The sequence below is a fragment of the Rhineura floridana genome, chromosome 10 (genome assembly GCF_030035675.1).
Source record: "Rhineura floridana isolate rRhiFlo1 chromosome 10, rRhiFlo1.hap2, whole genome shotgun sequence".
Taxonomy (NCBI): domain Eukaryota; kingdom Metazoa; phylum Chordata; class Lepidosauria; order Squamata; family Rhineuridae; genus Rhineura; species Rhineura floridana.
In genome coordinates, this window is record NC_084489.1 from 34342647 (window position 1) to 34366528 (window position 23882).

Genomic DNA, 23882 nt, shown 5'->3' on the forward strand with positions numbered 1-23882 from the left:
TAAATCTAGGCTATAAATGGCCTAAATAAATTGATTGAAGTACATAAGCACCTACTCTGCCCAGCAATGGCCTATAGTAAATGGCTTCAACCATAGTAACAGCTGATGGTTCTAACACATCTTTAAAACTACCGAGTAATGCTAGAAAATATTTATTAGACATATATGAACTTCAGGACATGAAGAACTTAAGATATTGCTCTTATAAAGATTGCTACATTTTGACTATAAGTTGTTGAATGGAATCTAGATGATACTGGGGTTATATTGGCTTTGTTTGCATGTTAAACCATGTCTTAGCTCGAGCATGCCCATTCTCAGGCAGGAGATCACAGCAGCCTCACTACTTTCTGGTCATTTGCTGCTGTGCCTTCCTGAAATAAGCCATGGCTTTGGTTTAGTGTGTCATCTGTACCTGGGCTTGTGGTTTAACTCTCTCCAAGCTAATGACAAGCTGTGACCAAGAATGAAAAGTAATCTAATAAGAGTAGTGAGGTTATCAGACTCCTGTGCTGATCAGCATCATACGGTATGGAACAGCTTCCTGCTTTTTGCTTTGTAAAACCAGCAACACCCAAGGCAACTTACTGACAATACATTTTATGCTTTTTACCTAGTGAAAATTACCTTACATGATGAATGATGAAATACAAATTTAGGGGATCGCTTTAACAGGAGTTGCAGCAAATCAAGACTACAAGTAGTGTTCATTTCAGTTTTCTCTGCACCCTATCAGGCTTGGGGGAAGCTTGGAATACTGTAATGTTATTTCCTCATAGTTTATCCCAGCTATTTTATACATTCCTAATACAAAACACATTTTTAGCCGAATGCTAGCCATTCTTATTTGAATTGGTTTTCTCATGTAGAAAAATTGGTGCTGAACTGAAGTGGGGGCACGTTCATTGAAGGTTTTTTCTTCTACAAAATGTGTCCCCTTAAATGATTTTTTTTTGGGGGGGGGAAGAATGAAAGAAGTCATAAGTGCTCACATAATGGAAATGCATTCCCTTGAGGAATTCAGATAGTGCTGCCCTTAGTACTTCTTTTGAAGAAGTGATGATGGTCCAGAGCAAGCTCTAGTCAGAGTTCTCCCCCCTCCACTGCCTGAAACAGTTTACCTTATGCCTAGTAACAGTTACATCATCATGTAGCCAATTCAGATTTTGGCTACATGGTGGCTGTTAAGATCAAATGAAGGTAATTCAGAGTGAGGGCAATATCAACCCCCCCCCAAAGCCTCTATTTATGCCAAAAATGTTCACCCATAAAATATTTCCTATATACAAAACATCACCAGAGAATGATAGACCTATCCAGACTGGTGAAGGTTTTTTGTAGGTGCATCCTGCACCATGTAATCGATGCAAGAATAGTTGTGGATTTATACTGGACTGTCCACACATCATTCCGCTTTATTAGTTGTTCTGTGATGCTTCCCCAGTGTTAACCACATTATTGCTGTTGGGAGGGGCACTCCTGCATTATAGTACAACAAAAGCGTGACAAAAAAAACATCCTGAACATTTGTAGTATGAAAAGTTACAGGATTTCAGCAAGAGGTTACAGGACATGCAGCTATTGGAAATTAAGCGGTATGTCTGCCCCAGAACTTTTACAAACTTAAAATAGACATATAACTGCCCCAATACCATCATTAATACAAATCACAATGAATGCACAGTAAAAATGACATCTGGATGAGCCCTGTATCAGACTGGTTTGCCTGATAACACTAGTTTTTAAACTGCAGGAAATGTTCTTTTTTAATATGTGAGAATATTTTAAATGTGTCCTAATCTGAAGTGATATAGTCCCACCGGGGCTGTACCAAATGATTATTTTAAATCTGTAGATAAAGGCTGAAATACTAATGCAATTAAAAGTACCTCATACTGGGTTTTCTTTCCTTTGGTCAAATTAACTTTGCATAGATTGAAGGCTATCAGTCACTTGACTGAAATATGTTTTCCATGTGTCAATGTTTTATGAATGTTGTCACAGTATTGTGCAGAGCATTCTGGTGCTTGACAAAACTTATTTGCACAATTGGTCACTGAGTGCTAATCCAAACTGTTGATTTAAAGCTGCAAAATAAAAGTTATGTGAACAAGAGACCAGGCTTAGTTCAGGCTAAAGCTTTTACCATGGTAATAGATGTTTGGCACAATAAATTTGGGATGGGGATATCTGTGTCTCACTTTGGTCATCTTCATAGACTCCTGCTGCTAATTGCATTTTAGCTTTAAGTGCCACAACTTGCGGGAAAGGACTTCCTCCTCCTTTTTATCATTGTAGTTCCATAAATGTCTCGGACAGTGTGGATTTTAAAGGATAGAGCTGTCTCAGGTACAGTAATATTTCTTGAAAAATGACAAGACATTGCCATTTAAACATGAAAAAATTAAAATCTGTGTCCTCATATTGCTATGTTTTGTCTGCAATTTCATAATTAGACTATGTAAAGTTAACTCATAGGATGGAGTGCTTCCTCCTCTCTGATCCATCGTTGTTGGTTCATCAGAGTAGTGACAGTTATGTCCAGGTGACCTTTTATCAGTTGCATCTAATAACTCTCTGTGTCACTTTAGAGAAAACAGGAATTAGCTGCCATAACTTACAACATTGTAACCCTCATGGATTGGCTACTGCAGTGCACTGTGAATTGGAGCCATTCTTGAAGATATGTCAGAAGATTCAGGAGTCATAGTGACAGGTGGAGAATTATGCTGCTCACATCCTGGTGACAGCTTCATTTGAACATAGGATTAGAAACATCATTGATTGGACATTTGATAGGAACACTGAATGTACTGTTAATACTTACAAATTCTCATTACTTTTTCTAACATCTATATAGGTTCCACTCCCTTGTAGAAAGAAGCATGTAATGTGTGCAGGCATCATGGGCAAGGTTAAAAAATTTTTTGGGGGGGAGGGAATTGGGATTTGTTTTTGCTTCAAATATATGCAGTGTGAATCTTAAGTCAGTATTCATTTATCCCCAACATGGAGACTTACCCCAGTATCAGAAATACTAAAGTGTGAAATGGTCTGTTACCCCACTCCATCCCCTCAGTGTGTGTGATATATAGAAACAGAATTTACAGAATTGGGAACAGCCTTTCAGAGTACATGGGGGTGGCAACAGGGAAAAGACAAGAAATCAGTACTTTGACAGATCGTTCATTAAATGTCCCTTTTATTGAGAATTATAAAAATAAGGTGCTTAACACTGCTGTATCATTAATATGATACATTAAAAGGTTACTGTCAAGATAATATTTCAGTTCTGAAAATTGACTGTAAGGGTTTATGGGCAGCTCTCAATATTCTGCTCAGAAGATAAGGTATCTTTTAACTTGCTACTTGACAAAATCATTATGTTGTTATAAGCCTACTCGTAGATAGTGTGATTAATAATGAAGCATAAATAAACCTTATCTGGAAAAAAATTCGACTTGGTTGCTTATAGCAAACTGAATTAAACAGATGCTGACTTAATGTGCAAGGTGCTGGTATGGAAATAGTGAGTGACAGGACATGATACGCAGGGCTTGTTCTAAAGGGCGGCCAGGTGGGGCACTGGCCCGACGGCCACTGGAGCTACAGGGGGGCCCTCAACCCCCCTTCCATGATCCGCACCCCCCACGTCCTCCCACCTCGCTGTCTGCTGTCTTTTACCCTTGCCCTTAATGAAGATGGTGGCCATGGTTTCCCTAAGGCACTGAAGCCCCTGCCGCCATCTTAGTTGATGGCAGAGATGCGTGCATAACACGCACACGTGCCATCAACAAAGATGGTGGTGGAGGCATCATCCTCTTAGGGAGACCTCGGCCGCCATCTTCGCTAAGGGCAATGGTAAAAGAGCAGACAGGTAGGTGGGGGGGCACACACACACACACATGCCGGGGCCCAGGTCAAGCTGATGCCCAAGGGCCCCGACATTCCTGGAGCTGGCCCTGACTATACAATTAACCTTGTTTAATTCTTTCATTGTCTTCTACCTAGAGCATGCCATTTCAAATCCATACTTACTTTACAATAGAGGGGGGAAATCTCTTAGCTGAAATTAATTAACATTCATAATCCAGATAGCCATGCTTTTGGGTATTTGTGAGATCTACATATTTTAAAAAAAATGTTTTTAACTCCTTGAAATGTGTTGCAATACGCAGATGGGAAGAAATAAGAAAACTCTCCAGCAAGCTCTGTACGTAAAAAGAATATTGCATCTTGTGCACTCCTACTTACCATGTATAAACAGCTTTTGACATCTGTCTTTATAGTTTTTGAGGAGAAGAAGACTTTGTTAAAAGAACCATTTTTCCAAAGCACTCACCATTTCAGTCTTACTTTACCTGTATTATGAAAGCAGATGGTCTGCATGTCTTTTGAATATTTATAACTATCAAAAACAATATTTTGCTATTCACCCTTAGGCTTATGAGATGTCAGGACTATTCTAGTTGGGGGGGGAATCATCTTGGGTGTTTACAGAAAGAGGATTACATTAAGCTGAAATGACTATACATTTTCCAGTTTAATATTTGTCCATCAGCTGTTTAATCGTATTTAGATAATTGTGTAAATAAGTTTTTGTAGCCCTTGCCCCCTCTGCTGATCAAGCTTGAAAGCTTTCAGCACTGATGAGCCAGTTGTATAAATGCTTCTTTTTTCATATCTACTTTAAACAATAAGCCAAAACTTTCATAGTCTTTTCTTTTATACATTTGGAAGGGTATATTTTGCACACACAAATATAGACTAATATCTGTGCTCATGCAGTCATCTTAGAACATCACCTTCTTAAGTTTCCTCCTAGGTCAGATAGGCAAAAGATAGCACTTTTTGTAAATATTTAAATCACTGTCTTATTTCCTGAAGCTGCTCTTAGTCTTCTTTACAGGTGTGTAAGAATAATACTTAAGGTGTAAACCTTAAAGATGGTAGAGAGGGATTTGGGGACAGTGGAGGACAAGTGGTTTTGTGACCTCAAGCTGAGTAATCACAGATAACAGATTTTGTAGTGGCTGGTTGATTTGGCAGCAAAGCATGAGCAGTTTTGGTTTAGATAATTGAACTGACCTGATTAACGTTTTTTGTTGTTGTTTCCCAGAATGAACAACAATGCAGTTTTAATCATAAGCCATTTATGATGCAAGAGAATCTACAGGTCATAGTTAAGAAAGGCCAACTAAAAACTGCTCTATTAATTGATGAAGAATGGATCAAATCTAAAAAGCTTTCTTACACCCAGAGAGAAACCTTCTTTTGTCTTCTAAGTGATCAGAATATAAAAACAGACAAGAGCTCTGATAACTTTTCCCCTTAAAATCACAACAAGTATACAAAAGTACACTGATGCCACCTTATTCCTCATTATGAGAGGACAGGATTCAGAATATAGAATACATTTTTAAAGCTGTCTACATGAACCAAAAATGAACTTGGGGGGGAATCACTCTCCATTGACACACAGTTACGGAAAAGATAATTATAAATAATGCATTTGGCTGGAAAAGAAGGCTTAGTCTGTGGCAGGTGGTAGCATCCCAGTATAGAGGGGCTTTTGCAAAGGTGGCACCATTTCAGATCAAATCTTCATCAGACTCTCAGAAAAAGAACTACAAGTACTCTGTATGTATAAATTTGGGTACTTTGCAATCTTGCGATGGATATACAGAGACAGTTTTGTTGGCAGTTTAAATTGATTGCCAAAATTTTCTTCAAAAGTTTTTTTCTTTCAGGAAAGGGCAAAAGCTACTACAAGGTCTTATATAAACATATTTGTGACACTATAACTTATTATATTTTATGTTAGTTCTTTTCCCTATATATTTTTAATCTATTCACAGCCTAAACAGTATGGAGAAAATAACTAAATAGTTCTACTTCTTTGCAAATCTTTTTGCCTAATAGTTAATATAAGTTAATGTGAAAAATGTTTGAAGCTGAAATAAAAATGTTAAAACACAGACACAGAAAACCTCAGTGTAAACCTTTAAATATATTCACTTGGGAGTTGTATATTTGAAAGATAAAATACATATGCGAAAAAAGTCTTTTTCATGTGAAATTGAATGAACATAAGATTACCTTGTAAAGAGTTGACAACAATAATCTTTTAGCTATTTTTCTGATATGCACGTGACAACAAGATTGACAGCCATCTGTCATCTGAGAGGCTTGAAAAGTCCCTCAAGTGCTAATATCTTGGCACTTTGAATTTGGACTTCTATGATTTCTGCAACATACCACTGCTTCACCATACACAGTCCTCCTACTTTTCTGAAATGCTGTCTTCCATCTTTACAGACTGATAAAATAAAAGTAGCTATACAAACAAGGTAGACATCTGATCAAGGCCCAATGGTTCATTGTAATAATTATGATTAAATAAATTACATGCCTTTTCACCTACATCTGTAGAGATGGGAGGAAAGTCTAATGTTCTGTTCCACACCCTAAAACTAAATTATGTCCTCTGAAAGAGAAGGTTGGAGTTGCAAATCAGAAAAAAAATGCTACTTAGGCTTTAGTACCTGGTTTAACAAGCTCCGCTACCATCTCTGTTATGAATAGATAGTGGATCCATTAATCTGTCAGATAGACTATGGGAGTATTAATTTAATATCTCAAGATTAATCTGATTAAATTAATATTCCCATTGTCTATATGACGGAATCTGAATCTTCTTGCATCTGAAAACTAAAAATAGCTAGCACTTGGTTAGTGGGGAAAGAGGCAGCATATAAGAGGGAATAAAGTATAGAAAGGCATTCTTTGTAGAAATACTGCTAGAGAGTATTTTGGGTTTGCATAGTGAGATAATACAAATGAATACAACGAAACTGATTCTTGTAGTTGACTTCAGTAGGACTAATAATTAGATATCCCAGCCATTAATTATAGTTTTAGAGTTTCTTCACACATGCCATTTTCATTACCTGACTATATCTTTCAAATGTGTCAAAACAAAAACTTTACATGATTTTTAACACAAGGGAGAGAATGTGTTAACACACGTATGCTTCTGTGGAAAAACAGCCCACAGAGTGTCATGGTATATATATAATGACATTTCTACCAGGGATGGTATGCTGGTGTTTCTGTCAAAGATACCAGCACAAATATCTACAATCTAAAGAATTAAAATTCAATATGGTGTTGAGTCTTAAAATATTATCCATCAGATAATTAAAATAACTTCTTTTGTTCAACATCTCAATAATATGGATGCTTTCCCCCTCCTTTTCAGAGTATGATTTCTTCCATTGTGAACAGCACTTACTATGCAAATGTCTCGGCAGCAAAATGTCAGGAATTTGGGAGGTGGTATAAACATTTCAAGAAGGCAAAAGATATGATGGGTAAGCAAGAAGATAAGAGCTGAAGTAATGGTGACTACATGCTTATAACACATTTTAAGTTTATTTGAATTCTGGAAATTTGAACTTGTCTTCTCTGATAGGTACATGAGTTTAGAAAAACTTTTTTCCATAACACATTTTGCAGAGTCTAGACAGGGAAGAGGAAGAAATGCCTGAATGTTAATATCATTTTCAAAATAGTTTTTATTAATATGGACACACTGATACCCAGTAGCTTTCTCATAGTTTTAGAAATAAAGTGAATCTAATATTTTAATTATCAAACACAATTCAGATTTTAACATTTTAAATCAAGTCTGTCTGTTTACACTAGTCTGCCACATGCCCATCATAGCATGGATTATAATGCTGACTGTATCATTAGTTACGATTACTGAAAATCCTAATTGATGAAAACAACCTCTGGAGTTGAGAATGAATGAATACATATTTTTGTTCGTGGTTTCTCAGTGAACCCTGTAGCCCGAAGATTCTTTTGACTGTGTATATGGTCCCTGCATCTCTCTTATACATTATAGGGTTTACTGAAACATGTGGTGAGTTTACTAAGTTTATAATGTACAAAACAGTGAAAACAGAAGAAATCCTTATTGATATTGGATGCTTCATGTTTCTACAAAGTCACATCAGAGTCCAGTGACAAATGTCTATAGATAATCTGATTCAAATTGCATTGCGGTCAGTGATATGATGTACATATGTATCTTATTTATTTATTTATTGCATTTGTATACCACCCCATAGCCGAAGCTCTCTGAGTGGTTTACAACAATTAAAAACATTAAAAACAAAAATACACATTTAAAAACACATTTTTTTAAAAAAGCAATTTAAAAACACATGCTAAAATGCCTAGGAGAAGAGGAAAGTCTTGACCTGGTGCCAGAAAGATAACAGTGTTGGCGCCAGGTGCATCTTGTCAGGAACATCATTCAATAATTTGGGAGCCACCACTGAGAAGGTCCTCTCACTTGTTGCCACCCTCCGAGCTTCCCTTGGAGTAGGCACCTGGAGGAAGGCCTTGGATCTTGAACGTAGTGTACGGGTGGGTTCGTATCCGGAGAGGCGTTCCATCAGTTATTGTGGTCCCAAGCCATGTAAGGCTTTATAGGTCAAAACCAGCACCTTGAATCGAGCTAGGAAACATACAGGCAACCAATGCAAGCAGGCCAGAATTGGTTTTATATGTTCGAACCGTCTGGTCCCTGTTACCAATCTGGCCCTTGCATTTTGCATAAGCTGCAGCTTCTGAACCGTCTTCAAAGGCAGCCCCACATAGAGTGCATTGCAGTAATCTAACTTGGAGGTTACCAGAGCATGCACAGCTGAAGCCAGGTTATCCCTGTCCAGATAGGGGCGTAGCTGGGCCATCAACTAAAGTTGGTAAAAGGCACTCTGTGCCACCGAGGCTACCTGAGCCTGAAGTGACAGAGATGGTTCTAGGAGAACCCCCAAACTACGAACCTGCCCCTTCATGAGGAATGCAACCCCATCCGGAACCACCCACTAGCAGCATCTCAGTCTTGTCTGGATTGAGCCTCAGTTTATTAGCCTTCATCCAGTCCATTGTTGCAGCCAGGCACCGGTTCAGTACATTAACAGCCTCACCTGAAGAAGATGAAAAGGAGAAATAGAGCTGCATGTCATCAGCATACTGATGGCAATGCACTCCAAAGCTCTGGATGACCGCACCCAACTGTTTCATGTAGATGTTAGCATGGGGGACAGAACTGACCCCTGTGGAACCCCAGACTGAAGAGTCCAGGGTGCTGAGCAATGTTCTCCAAGCAGCACCTTTTGGAGTCGACCCATCAAGTAGGAGTGGAATCACCGCCATACAGTCCTTCCCACTCCCAATTCAGCCAATCTTCCCAGAAGGATACCATGGTCGATGGTATTGAAAGCCACTGAGAGATCAAGGAGAATCAACAGTCACACTAACCCTGTCTCTCTCCCGACAGAGGTCATCATACAGGGCGACCAAGGTTGTTTCCGTGCCAAAACCTGGCCTGAAACCTAACTGAAATGGATCCAAATAATTGGTCTCATCCAAGAGTGTCTGGAGCTGGCCTGCCACCACTCGTTCAAGGACCTTGCCCAGGAATGGAACATTTGCTACTGGCCTATATTTAATAAGATTTTCTGGGTCCAGGGAGGGTCTATTCAGGAGTGGTCTCACTACCGCCTCTTTCAGGCGCCAGGGACAATCCCCTCTTGCAGAGAGGCATTAATCACTTCCCTGGCCCAGCCAGCTGTTTCATCCCTGCTAGCTTTTATTAGCCAAGAAGGGCAAGGATCCAGCACAGAAGTGGTCGCACAAACCTGTCCAAGCACCTTAACGTCCTCAAGCTGTACCAACTGAAACTCATCCAAGGAATCAGGACAAGGCTGTGCTCTGGATACCCCACTTGATTCACCTGCTATAACACTAGAGTCTAAGTCCTGGCGGATGCTAAAGTTTTTATCCTGGAAGTGCCTAGTAAATTCATTACAGTGGGCCTCAGATGGTTCTACCATGTCCTTGGGGCCAGCAGGTAATAGCCCCCGGACAATTTTGAAGAGCTGTGCTGGGTGGCAGATTGATGATTTGATAGTGGCAGCAAAATACTGTTTTTTTTGCTGCCCTCACTGCCCCTAAATACAGCTTACCATAGGCACTTACCAGTATGTAATTGCATCCACTAGGAGTTCGTCTCCATCTGCACTCAAGCTGTCTCCTATATTGTTTCATCGCTGTCAGCTCTGGGGTATACCATGGAGCCGTACAAGCTCTACGCAGGAGAGGACACTCAGGAGCAATCATGTCAACCGCCTGGGTCATTTCTGTATTGCACAGTTCAACCAGGGTTTCGACAGGTGTGCCAGCCCTATCAGCCGGAAAACTCCCCAGAGCTCTTTGGATACCATCCGGATCCATTAGTCTTCCGGGGCGGACCAACTTAATAGGTCCCTCACCCTTGCAGAGGGAAAAGGCCACTGTAAGTCTAAACTTCAGCAAGCAGTGATCTGTCAATGACAGAGGGACTGATGTAAGGCCCCCCACATTCATATCAACATCTCCATGTCCAGCTGCAAAAACTAAGTCTAGAGTATGCCCTGCTGCATATGTTGGGCCAATGGCATATTGGGACAGTCCCATGGTTTTCATGGAAACCATGAAATCCTGAGCCACCCTGGATAAGGTGGCCTCGGCATGGATGTTGACATCCCCCAGAACCAACAGTCTGGGGGATCTCAACAGTATATCCGAGACCACCTCTGTCAGCTCAGCTAGCACATTTTATATTGTGTCTGGAGCCAACTATGTGCCCAACATCTTGGATACCAATCTATGTATTCCAGATTAAGCATTTACAGAAAAGATCAATTCATAACGCTAGGGTGGATAACCTGTGGCCCTTCAGATGTTTTTTGGACGAACAACTCCCATTATCCCTGATAATTGTCCATGCAGGCAGGGTGTGATGGGAGCTGAAGTCCAAGAAATTCTGGACAGCCATAGGCTAGGCATCTTTGGCCTAAAGGATTTATGTATGCTAGGAAAAGTTCGTGGTTGTATAGTACATACTAGGGGCCAGTCACCTGCAGAGCTGAGATTCTTCTTCTGTGTATGGAAAGATGACCTCAAGTGGGTAGCTAGCTCCACCTAGTGGTTGAAGGCAAAAAGAGTGCTGTTCGATTTTGCAGGGACTTCCTGCTTTCTAGCTCCCAGCCACAGTTCTCTTTCTGCCTTCACCAAAGACGATTGTCTTTGCTCTATTGGTTCAGGCTTGTATCTCTGTGTGTGTTTGTTATAGTTTTATTTCCTCTTGTTTTGAGTTGTGTTATCCCCTCCCCTTTCCCAGGTGTTTAAAAAAATAGTGTTGAAAGAAAGGGGAACTGTGGCGTTTTGACCACAAGGGAGGGAGCCCCCCTTTTCTTCCCTCCAACCCAAAGCCTTGTGATCCCATCAGGCACCGGGAGGGGCTTCCATGTTTCAGGTGCTGGAGCCTCTGGAATGCGGGGCATCGCCCCTCCTCCAGTAGCGGCGGTAGCCCAGTTGGCGGCAAAACGGCTCTTCTCCGCGTCTCACCCAAGGCCGCAACAAGCTTAGGGAAGCATTCTTCGGCTGCAAGCAGCCATCTGGCCGCTCACCCCCACATCGCTTCTCCTTCCTCCTAGGCCGTTTACAGCCTAGGAACCATTTCTGGCCGTCAGCCACCACCTCACTGCCTCCACCCCACCGCCCATCTGCAGCTCAGGCTGCAATAAGCCGAACGCAGCCTTCACAGCTGCCATTACCAGCCCGCCGCTAGCGCCCAGGCCCAATGGAGTCATTTGTTGCTGTCACCTGCCATCTAGCCGCTTCCACCCTCACCGCTAATCCGCAGCACAGGCTGCAGCAGGCCTATCACAGCCTTTGCAGCCTCCATTACTGGCCCACTGTTAGCACCCTCCTCCATCGCATGCCTTCAGCACAGGTAGAGACAGGCCCAACTCAGTCACCCATGGCCACCTCGCACCATTTGATCACTGGCCTCCACACAGACTCTGCATCTTATTACTGCCCCTGTAAGCCCCACACCATAGGTTCCTATGGAAAAAGCAACCACAAAATCAGCTGTTTCAGCCGAAAAGGCCAAACCACTTCTGCCTGTCCCAGACTGCCAGACATAAGATATAGTTGCCGAGTCAGCAGTAGCCTGTTCCTCCACCAGCAGGCAAGAGGTTGCTGAGCCGTGTATTCATATGGGCAGGATGGCTCCTGAGGATTCATATTCTGAGTCAAATATACTGGAATGTGGGGCATCAGAGGAGGCTGGCCATAGATGTGGAGCGACTGCATAGGACACCCACAGCTCTGCCTGCAGATCGCATAGAGACCAGGAACCTCTCTCTGAGGAGGAAGGGGGACAGCCTCTTACATCTTTAAACTACATTTTCTCCACCACATCTTCTCCAGAGGTCTTCTCAAGTTTTCAGGAGACCCCCAGGCAGTGCCCACCCCTGCAGGATCTGGCCATGCTCAAACACTGCAACTTCAGTTCTCACACTAATGCTTCAACAATTAAAGGGAATCCCTCCTAGTAAACTTAGCCCAAAACCAGTTGGCTCTGGCAGCCCCTGCGCAGCTTCCTGGAAAAGACAGAAGGGCAGCTAGACGGTTTACCCAGACCTCGGAGAGGGCACAACTGTCACACCCTTCCAATCTGACGCATGCACCGATAATCTCAAGACCACCACCACCCAACTGTGCATCACCGGACCCCCACGAAACTGCCCAGACCCAGACAATGAGCTTATTGTCTTGGATGAAGAAGAGTGGAGCAGGGACTCGGAATCTGAAGAGGTCTCTACCAACAGGATCTTCCAAGGATCCTCACTTCCTTCCTTTCTATGTAAGACAATGGAAGCATTGAGTCTGAATTCCCCAGAAGACCCTCCAGCCCAGGTGGCATCTAGGGTTTCTATCATGTGTCTGAATCCAAAGCCCAACCCAACGGTCCTTGCTACCAAAGGTATTCAAATCGGAATTAGATGTCCCGCTACAGTTTAAGAAGTCAATGCCAGCTGCTAACAAATACTGTACACTGGAGCAACAGCTTATGGATCAGCTGAAAGTCCCATTGGTGGATGCCCCCACAGTAAATTTGGTACACCTGTCCTTGAACCCGAAGAACTCAGATGCCCGTCTTAAGGACCCTACAAAATGCAAAATGGATCAAGGGCTTAAAAGAATCCATGAGGCTAGTCCGCTATCACTCAGGGCGGCATCAGCCTTCTCAGTGTTTGCAAGGGCTTCCCTCCTCTAGTTGGAAGACTTACTGGATGGCCCACAGCAGGACCCAGCTCGACTCTGCAAGTCCCTACTAAAAATCTCCCTGGTGGTGACCTTCATGGCAGATGCATCTATGGACGCCATGCAATTGTCAGCACAGTCCCTGGCGGCCAGCATCTTTACTAGAAGGGCGCTCTGGTTGCACCATTGGGACACAGATCCCACCACTTGTTCTAATTTAGCCTCAGAACCCTATGTAGGGGGCAAGCTGTTTGACGACACAGCCCTAGTGGGCGTACTGGAATCTAAAGAAAAGAAGAAGGTGATGCCATCAACCAGGAGAAGGGAGGACAGGAGATCCTTTCAGAGGTCCTTCCACACTTACTAGACTTCCCAATCCTTTTGAGGTTCCAGGTCATTGGGAAGAGCGACGGAGGGTTGCCCTAGCCGACCCTTATGGAACAGACAGTGCTGCCAGGTTAAGGGCAACCAGCAGTTCTCCAACAGGGTGGGATTCGCACCCCAAATGCACTGAAATAAATGTCAGTTCTGACGCCAGTGCCATCCTGGTGGGAGATCACCTCCAGTGGTTTGCCCATCAATGGAGAGAGATTTCATCGGACCAGTGGGTACTGCATATCCTCTGACACAGACTATGTCTCGAATTCACATCCTCTCCCCCCTGCAAGGTTCATATCATCTTCTGTCTCAGCTTATCCAAATTGATCGATCCCCATCAATTCACAAATCATGGGAAGATCTACATATCACATTAGCCTGCATGAAGGACCATGGCTTTCTGATCAATCACTATAAGAGCCAGTTGTGCCAACGCATTGCCTAGTGCATCTAGGAGCCACAATAGATGCAAAGCATGGAGTAGTAAGACTGGCTCAGAACAGAATAAACAAAATACATTCAATGATGTTACACCTCCTGTCTTCTCCCTCAGTGAACCTCATGCAATTAGCAGCGGCTCTAGGGTTGATGGTCTCACGCCACCACTCACAGCCCCTGCAGTGCTTGCTACTGCCCTTCCAAAGCAACATGGTGGGTGGGCATCACCGAAGGCTGTTGCTATCACCAGTGGTTCGTCACTCTCTATGATGATGGATACACAAACCCAATCTGCAAAAGGGAATCCTGTTTCACGACCCTCAGCAAGTGCTCATCACGTTGGATGCCAACCTCACAGGCTGGGGAGCTATATGTGATGGCAGGATGGTACAAGGCTCTTGGTCAGCATAGGAGTTCTTACTCCCCATCAGTCGACTGGAGCTCCACGCAATCCACCTAGCACTCAAACAGTTCATGGAATCAAGGCACTTTGGGGCAGTACTGGTCAGGACTGACAACATTATGGCCAAACCGTCAGGGAGGAATGCGGTCAGTCCAGCTCCAGAGAGAAGCCTCGCTACTGTTCCAGTGGACAGAGGTCCATCTAGAATCAATTCTGGCAGAATATCTCAAACAGGAGGACAACAGTCAAGCGGACTGGTTGAGTCAGGAGCAAATCCATCAAGGAGAATGGAAACTCCACCTGACGGCCTTTCAGCAGATAGTGGATCACTTTGGGAGGGTCAAAGTAGACCTGTTCACTACCCACCACAACTGCAAGGTGAAAACGTTCTTCTCCAGGTACGTAACACCAGAGGCAGAAGGAATAGATGCCCTGATATCCCAATGGCCTGCAGGTCTGTTGTATGCCTTCCCACCACTTCCAGTCATCCCGAGGTTAATCCAACACATCCAGTCCGAGAAGGCAACAATTCTGTTGGTCGTTCCATATTGGCCAAGAAGGGCCTGGTTCCCGGATCTACTCGACCTGGTGGTCAACCCTGCATTACAGATCCCCTTCAGGGAGGACCTGATGACTCAGGGACAGTTTCTCCACCCAAACCTAGGATGGAAGTTGAGAGGTGATGCCTGCTAAGAAAGGGCCTGCTCCCTCCGGTAGTAGGAACAATGATGGTGTCCTGACGTCCATCCACTATCTGGATTTACGAAAGTACGTGAAAGGCCTTCTCAGCTTGGTCACAGAAGCAGAAAATACTTCCTAGGAAAGCTGGCATCAATGAGGCCGTCTCCTTCCTACAAAACGGCTTAGCATTGGGACTCAGGCCCAACACCTTGAAACGGCAGGCTTCAGCTCTGTCAGCAATTCTGTCCACATACCTGGAGAACCCACTAGGAGCTCATCCCTTCCTGAAGCATTTTCTCCTTGGAGCAACAATATCTGCATCACCTAGAGCAGCCTTTCCCAACTAGTGGGCCACCAGATGTTGTTGTACCACAATTCCCATCTTTCCTGACCATTGACAATGCTGGCTGAGGCTGATGGGGGTTGTGGTCCAACAACATCTGGTGGCCCACTAGTTGGGAAAGGCTGACCTAGAGCATTGCTATCCAACATGGGACCTGCACAAAGTGCTAATGGCCCTTCAGAAGCCTCCCTTTGAACCACTCAGTAAAGCCTCCCTTTGTCTTCTGTCCTTTAAAGTGTTACTTCTTGTGGCCATTACCTCGGTCCTCAGAGTGTCTGAGCTGAATGCCCTATCTGTTGACAAATGTTACTGTGTGTTTCATAAGGATAGAGTAGTTATCCACACTGTCCCTTCCTTTCATCCTAAAGTGTTCTCTACCTTTCGCTGTCAACAAGAGCTCGTCCTCCCTCCTTTCAGCCCTAACCCATCCACTCCACAGAGAAAGCTTGGCACTCACTAGATGTGAGAAGAGCCCTAAAAGTATATATTGCCAAAACGAAACCTTTCCGCCAAGCAGATAGCTTATTTGTATTCTTTTACCCAGCTTCATTAGGGAAAAAGGTTTCTGCCTCAACACTAGCCAGGTGGATTAAGGCATGCATTATGTTGGCATATGCCTCCCTGAGTCTTGTTTGCCCGACCAAGATATTGGCCCACTCCACAAGGACAGCAGCCACTTCAGCAGCCTTTTCCTGCAGTGCTTCTCTCCAAGAGATCTGCAGAGCGGCTACATGGGCTGCTCCTAATATGTTTGAAAATGGACTGCCTTCAAGTCTATTCTGACTTATGGTGACCCTATGAATAGGGTTTTCATGGTAAGCGGTATTCAGAGGTGGTTTAGCATTGCCTTCCTCTGAGGCTGAGAGGCAGTGACTTGCTCAAGGTCACTTAGTGAACATCATGGCTGTGTGGGGATTCAAACACTGTCCAACACGGAGACCACTACAACTACTGAAACCGCCTAATATATTTATCCAGCATTATAAAATAAATATGTGTTCTCTGAGCCCGCCTTCGCGAGGAGAGTGCTACATCACATTCTCTCAGACCAATAAGGTTTACAGCCCAGCCATATTCCTGCCCTACATGGGTCAGCTTTGGTATGTCCCACCTGAGGTCATCTTTCCATGCACAGAAGAAAAGACATTTGGTCTTAACTGAAATGGTCTTCTCTATACATGTCAAAGATGACCTCAGGGCCACTCCCTAGGAGGGCTGGACTGGCATCAGTATCTCAGTCGGTCCATTTTTAGCAGAAGAGTATGTGAGTGCTGTTGGTTTGTCTTTCAATTTGTCTTGTCGCTATTCTGTTTTCACTCGTCTATTTGGCTTGCCATCAAAGAACAGTGGCTGAGGGCTACAGACAGCAGGAAGTCCATGCAAAATTGAACAGTACTCTTTCTGCCTTCAACTGCTAAGTGGAGCTAGCTTACCACCTGAGGTCATCTTTGACACGCACAGAGAAGATCATTTCAGGGTAAGACCAAATGTCTCATCTGAACTAAGAAATATATGAAGATGAGACTGGTTTAGTGTCATTCAGAAAGATCATAGAATGCCAGTCTGAAGTAATCTCATCTGAGCTACCCTGAGATTAACTACCCTGTGAGATTAAAACATAGTTCAGTATATTTTCACACATGTCTTACGTTGGGCATTTTATTTATTTCAAGTTTTGCATACTTCTTTCAGGACAAGCCCTAACAACATACTAAAAACATAAAATTCATCAGTATATCATATAAAACCACAATCTATACTAAAAAAAAACCCTAATTGGATTAAAGCCAATCTTTAGCTGGGCAAGACTTAGCTGGGCAAGGGCTGGGAAATAAGTTTGTCAAAATTTATATTTTTATTATATTATTTTCATATTTTGAAAAGTTAAACTAGATAACAGAAATAAAATAGATTGTCCTATATAAAGGCTAGTAGCTTTTGATTTACTCTGAAAATGGGTCATACTACTAGCTAGTTCATGCCTGCTTACCCTTGATGACTGCAATATTAAGTGATGGTTTGCCTGTGATGATTTGCCTGTGGTGAGACAGCTGTCACAGAGAGAGTAACTCGGAGAACCTTCATATCACTTTATGCCATGTTTTAGCCACAGTATTTTTCACTGGAGCCTGTTCACACAGAGCTGAGTGGTGTAACATCAAGAGCCCTTCTAACAATTCTAAGGCTGCAATCCTATACACTATTAACAGTCAGTAAGTCCCACAAATTCATTGAATTCATAAGTAAGAATGGGGTTTACTTCTGAGTAGACATGCATAGGATTGAACTGTCAATAGATTTGTCATTTCTACTTCTATTCCTCCCCAGGTATGGGATTATGAATAAATGCATGTGAAAACTGTTACTGTATATGTCCAAGTCTGCAACAGCTATCAGACATTGCTAGCAGCATGCCACAATTCAGCACCCCATATAAGCAGAAATGGCTACCATCATTGTCTGTTGTGAGCAGTTCACTGCCTGATTTTCACAGGAATTTCTTTACGTGTTCTCTGTATCTGGGAAGGGATTTCATGAATCAAAGCAGTGGCTATTTTAAAAGTGATGAGATGTCAAATTGTATACATGAATGGGCCAACCAGTCCTGTTTTAATGGAATCACAGAGGAAAATAAAATTTTTGGATTCAGCATTTGTTTTCTGTTTTGTTCAAGTGCTAAATGCTAACAATATTGCATTGTTAACATCTCTTTAATAAAACAGAAAGTAAGATAGTGTTAGTCTCATGAATATTATCAACCACACTATCTTATATGTGCCTGTAAACCATTTCATCTAAGTAAGCAATATCTCTTGTTTTCCCTGTAGCCGAAATGGATAGCCTTTCTGAACTATCCCAACAAGGTGCCAACCACGTCAACTTTGGACACCAACCAGTCCCAGGGAACACAGCTGAACAGCCTCCATCCCCTGTTCAGCTTTCTCATAGCAGTCAACCATCTGTTCGGACCCCACTTCCAAACCTGCATCCTGGACTTGTATCTACTCCCATTAGTCCTCAGTTGGTAAATCAACAGCTGGTAATGGCCCAATTGTTAAACCAGCAGTATGCAGTGAACAGACTTCTAGCCCAACAGTCCTTAAACCAACAGTACTTGAACCATCCTCCTCCAGTCAGCAGATCCATGAACAAGCCGTTGGAGCAGCAGGTCTCAACTAATACAGAGGTGTCTTCCGAAATCTACCAGTGGGTGCGTGATGAATTGAAACGAGCAGGAATCTCGCAGGCAGTTTTTGCACGTGTGGCATTTAACAGAACTCAGGTTAGACTTTTCTTTAAAAAAAAAAGCAAGATTAATTTTTTCCCATCTCCCCAGTTCATTATTCTATTATTTGCACAAACTTAGACTGCCATAATGGATAAATGAAACATGATACAAAATTGGTAGGTACTAGGAAACGACAACTACACTTAGCTGTTTCTCTTTTGCACTTTTTTTAAAAAAAAAATAACCATTGTTTGGAGAAGTAAGCAGTTTAAAAGTGCAGCATTTTATTATCGCTTTTAAAGCACTATTTGACTTTAAATAGTTTCCTGTAGTCCCATGTTAAGGAACATAATTTAAAATAGCAAGACTGTTGGCTCATGTGCACATTCAGTCAGGGGTTCCTCACTTCAGTAATAAAATACTTTACATCTATAATGTCTGTGCTGCCTAGTCAGTTCACTTCTTGTTGAATTGGCGCTGACACAAGCTGTGGCACTAGCTATTGTTACCCATAACATTTTGGTTGCAGGCTATTAGGGCAGCCCTGAATACTGACCTTTTCCATTAACAGCACAGGTGCAGTAGTAATGGTTTTTGCTGATACATATGTCCATTGTCATCTTGGATTTTTTTGAGTGAAGAATCCAAGAAGAGAGTGGGTAGGAGATGAAGCAGTGACAACCTCTTCTATTGCATCACTACTATTAAAGCAGTGATAAGGAACCACTGGCCCTCCAGATGTTGTTGGACTCCAGTTTCCATCATCCCTGACTATTTGCCATGCTGTCTGGGGCCAATGGGAACTGGAAATCAGTAACATCTAAGAGGACCACAGGTGTGATCCATGTGCAGTGGTTAGGGTGTTGGACTAGAATCTGGGAGACCAGGGTTCAAATCTCCACGAAGCTCACCTTGAGCCTCCCACCTCCCACAATGCTTGAATACTCTTCCTACCCACTTCCACCCTCAGTGTACCACAGAAGCACAGAAGTGTCCATGAAACCTTTGAAACACAAAAATAAGTAGCAAATGTCGACAAGGTTTCCTCTCCATCCTATAGCAATGTCCTGCCCTTTTGTGCCCTCAACAAACAAATCAATGAAATGGTAAAGGTAAGCCGCACTAGATCAGAGAGACATCAATCAGACAGGAGAGATATGACCATGCAAACTGAGGCCACCCATAAAACAGACCAGTGAGTTTTGATAGCTATATATGATAAAATGTAACATATATAAACAGCTATAAATGCCAAAAAACATTTTTAATGGAGGTTAGTTTCATTATAAAAAGAAAATCCAGTCATTCCAATTACTACAATATCTTCTCAGGTTACAAACCATGTAATGAAGGGGGGGAAATCAAATTTTACAAAATATTTACCTGCTGCAATGGGAAATTGCTCCACAGACACATTTCAAATTGAATTCTCTTTCATCAAGCCTGAGCAACATGGCTGTTTTTATTTCAGTGTTTGTACCCCACCTTTCTTTCCAAAATCAAGCCCAAAGCTTTTAATAGTAACATACCAAAGCAAAAACAATAATATCAAAACATCAACTAGACAATATGAACAATTATTTTAACTATAGAAATGCTACAATAAATGATCAATAAATTTTCAGTATAATGTCTCAGACAACAACAGTTCAATTAATAAACAATGCAAAATTTATAAACTGAATCAATACATTTAAAAAATACCAAGTTTTCAAAAAATAAGGAAGGGATAAAATTCAACATATACTTTCATCAAAAATACTTAAAGTTAATTTTAAAAAATGTTTATATACATGTGGAAATCGTTTTGCATGTTATAGCAACCTTTTCATTCTTTCTAATCTATACCTGTACCTATAAAATAATTAGAATAATTATAAAATAATTAGAAAGAATATAATAGGCAGGGCAGGTAAATCCTCTCTGACTACTCAAAGTAACTCATTCTCAAATTGCAATTAATTTCACAGTGAAGCTGAAAGTATCATCTTTCTTGAAACCCAAATGAAAATGGAAAACCATTCGAGAGAATGAAGTCCTTTAAGTAATATAATGCAAATTTTAAAGAAATATTCCAGAAGCAAATTTTAAAATATATGGAGAAGGGAGAAGCACAGGAACAAAGTTCCTCCCCAAATACTTTGATAGCTTGTTTTTAAGGGGTGCCACTTTGTTCGTTTGTGTGTTCACATTCCCTGTTTTTGTAGATGTACCTTGGAGCAATCTTTCTTCTGTTTTGTGAACTTTTTTTCTTTTTTGGGGTAGTTGGAGGCTGTGTGCTTCCCCTCTCCAGTGAGGTACCCAAAATGGCACATACCCTCCTAACGTTTTTTTTTTTAAAAGCTGTGGCAGTATAGCTGCAAAATACAACGTCCAACCCCATACTGTGGGTCAGTGGTGGGAAGCTCTGTCCCCCCAGATGTTGGATTTAAACTTTCAGCAGTTCCAGACAGCATGTCTAGTGGTCAGGGATGTTGTGAGTTGTAGTCCAAAAACATCAGGAGAGACGCAGGTTCCTCCTCCTTGATGAAGGTGTATTGCACATTGGCATCTCCATTACCAGTAATCTGTGTAGGCAGCATCTGTGAGGTTTCAAGAGCAGTGTCAGTGCCAGGTTGTGCCACGCCAGAAGTACACCTTTTACTTTGACCGCTCATTCTGAACACTCTAGTTCTTAGCCCATTTCTAACCCTCCAAATTACTACAAACAATTCAACCTGCCCCTTCATTTGCTTTCATTAACCTTGGGTAGCTCAAACAAAACCCTTCTTAAAAAAAACTTCATGGGACAATATGATAATTCCTGGGGGCGGGGTTAAAAGGACAAGTTTTAACTTTAGATTATTTTTTACTTCATCAGTGCAATCAGAGTTTGATTGATTTTTATTGCACAGCCTGTTAGCAAGGACCATCAGCCTGAGCTTTGGAAAATGTAACTGCTTTAATTATTAGCTAGCTATTTAAAACAATATAAATTGAAAATATTTTTTATTATTTCCAGCTCTGTGACTTTTTCCCCTAAAGTGGAGGAAAGATTTTGGTAATATTACATCTGCTGAATTTTAATTAAGTTGAATGTGTTGGATATAAATCATGGGATATTTCTGTATGTGGAATTTCTGCTATAGTCTGAAGTTATTTTTAATTTGTTCTTGGACAACTAAGAATTATTTGACTGAAAAAAGTTGTAATTAAGGAAATGTAATTTTAAAGAAGTTAACATTTTTGGCTAGTGTGCAGAAGTTCCCTAACAATTGAAGATCCTGCAAATTGATTTTTATTGATGTCATTAGGACAGCCTTCCCCAACCTGGTACTCTCCAGACATTATGAGATACAAGTCCCATCAGCTGCAACCAGCAGTTCCATTAGCTTCAGTGGCCAAAGTTGATGAGAGTCCAACAACATCTGGAAGGCATCAGGTTGGGAAGGATGCCTTAGGATGTCGGATAAAGTAGTAACTCTAATTTTTACTAGTGTGCTAGGACCCTAGGACTTCAGCTGTAACGTTCTTGCCAAAAAGTTACACTGGTGGAGTACATGTAATCCTATTACTGACCTTGCCTCATACTCTGACCTTCATCTTCAGTAGTTTAAATGTTAAAAAAAAATGCATGGCTGATTTTTAGTTAATTTAAGAAATTTAACTTTGGAGATTATGGAGACTATGGTAGCACAGGCATGCTCAGTAAGAACCAACTGCCAGTGTTCTAAATGCCAGACTAACAGCTTTGGCTTGGCTAATCAGAGGGGCCACACTCACGTCAGACATTTATTCCACTTTAAACAATCATAGCTTCCCCTAAAGAATCCTGAGAAGTATAGTTTGTGAAGGGTGCTGAGAGGAGGCTCCTCTTTCCCTGACACAGCTGCAGTGGCCAGAGTGGTTTAACAGTCAGCCCCTCTTCTCAGAGAATTCTAGTGATTGTCACTCTGTAAGGGAAATATGGTGTCTCCTAACAACTCTCAGCACTCTTCCCAGGATTCTTTGGGGAAGCCATGACTATTTAAAGTGGAATAAATGTCTGGTGGACCAGAGACAGCTTTGATTTAAATTTTGGTGGGAAACTATATGTGAAAACCCTGAAAAATAAATATACTCTTCACAGTGTTTTCCTTTTGGAAGGAAAGGGGCTTTCTCTCTGCCCAGTGTCCACCGATCCTATCCCCTTCCCTCCCTCCTCCCCCTCTTTCTCCACCTTCTTCCCTCCCCCTCCCCTTCCTCCCCCCACCCCTCCCCAAGGTTAGTTTCATCTATCCTAAACATAATGGCACAGGAATAAATCCCAGTGAACTCAATAAGCATGCAAATGATCAAACCTGCCTTCCCCTCTCCTCCTCCTTCCTTCCCCTCTCCCGCCCCACACCTCCTTTTCCTACCCCCTCCCCTCCTTCTACTACCCCCTCCTCTCCTTCTCCTCCTCTCCTTCCCACTCTAGCCTTCCTTCCCCCAGGGTCAATTTTACCTGTCCTATGCATGATTTAATGGGAGTAAATCCAATTGAACTCAATAAGCATGCAAATGATCAAACCTGCCTTTCCCCTCTCCTCTCACCTCATCCTCCCTCCCTCCTCCCCTCCCCACTCCAGCTCCCCCTCCCTCACCCCCCATGGTCAGTTTCTCCTATCCTAAACATGATTGCATGGCAGTAAATCCCACTGAACTGTATAAGCATGCAAATGATCAATCTATTCTCAGCAAATTTGCACAGGGTTCCGTTTCTTACCTCCCAGATTAAAAAGCAGAGAAATTCATTAATAGGCAAAAAAAACCCTTGCGGCTTAAGAATGTGCATATAGCCCATATATATTTCTATGAAACTTTAAAAAGCAGGGAAATTGGGCAGCTATAGTGAATGCACCAGGGGAGCAGGAGACCTGATCTCCTCTCTGAGATATCGTACTGCCCTACAAATTTGTCAAAATGCAAACACAATTTGGGTTGGTCTTTCACAGTCCAATCCACTTCCTGTGTAGCTTGGAAGCATTTGGTAACATGTTTCTCTAAGCATATAGTGCAGTGATTCTCAAATGGTGCGCCGGGGCACACTGGTGTGCCGCAAGAGGTGGCTAGGTGTGCTGCGAATATTATGAAAGTATATTATTATTAAGTTATTTTTATTCATAGTTTAAAATATATTGATATATTTTTAATTTTGTACACAAAGTGCGCCAGAAAATTTTTATATGTTTTACAGTGCGTCGCGAACCAAAAAAGTTTGAGAACCACTGATATAG

At 42.1% G+C, this 23882-nt stretch overlaps 1 protein-coding gene across 11 annotated transcripts in view; it reads left to right on the plus strand.

Moving 5' to 3' along the window:
- SATB1 (SATB homeobox 1) overlaps positions 1-23882 on the plus strand; it is a 185473-nt gene that overhangs the window by 77490 nt on the left and 84101 nt on the right. For 9 of the 11 annotated variants that reach the window (XM_061586745.1, XM_061586754.1, XM_061586748.1 and 6 more), the window contains 2 exons: positions 7262-7373; positions 18245-18699. In XM_061586745.1, coding sequence (XP_061442729.1) covers positions 7262-7373; positions 18245-18699 — 567 coding nt within the window. The remainder of the gene's footprint in view (positions 1-7261; positions 7374-18244; positions 18700-23882) is intronic. The other 2 variants (XM_061586750.1, XM_061586755.1) reach the window with 1 other exon arrangement.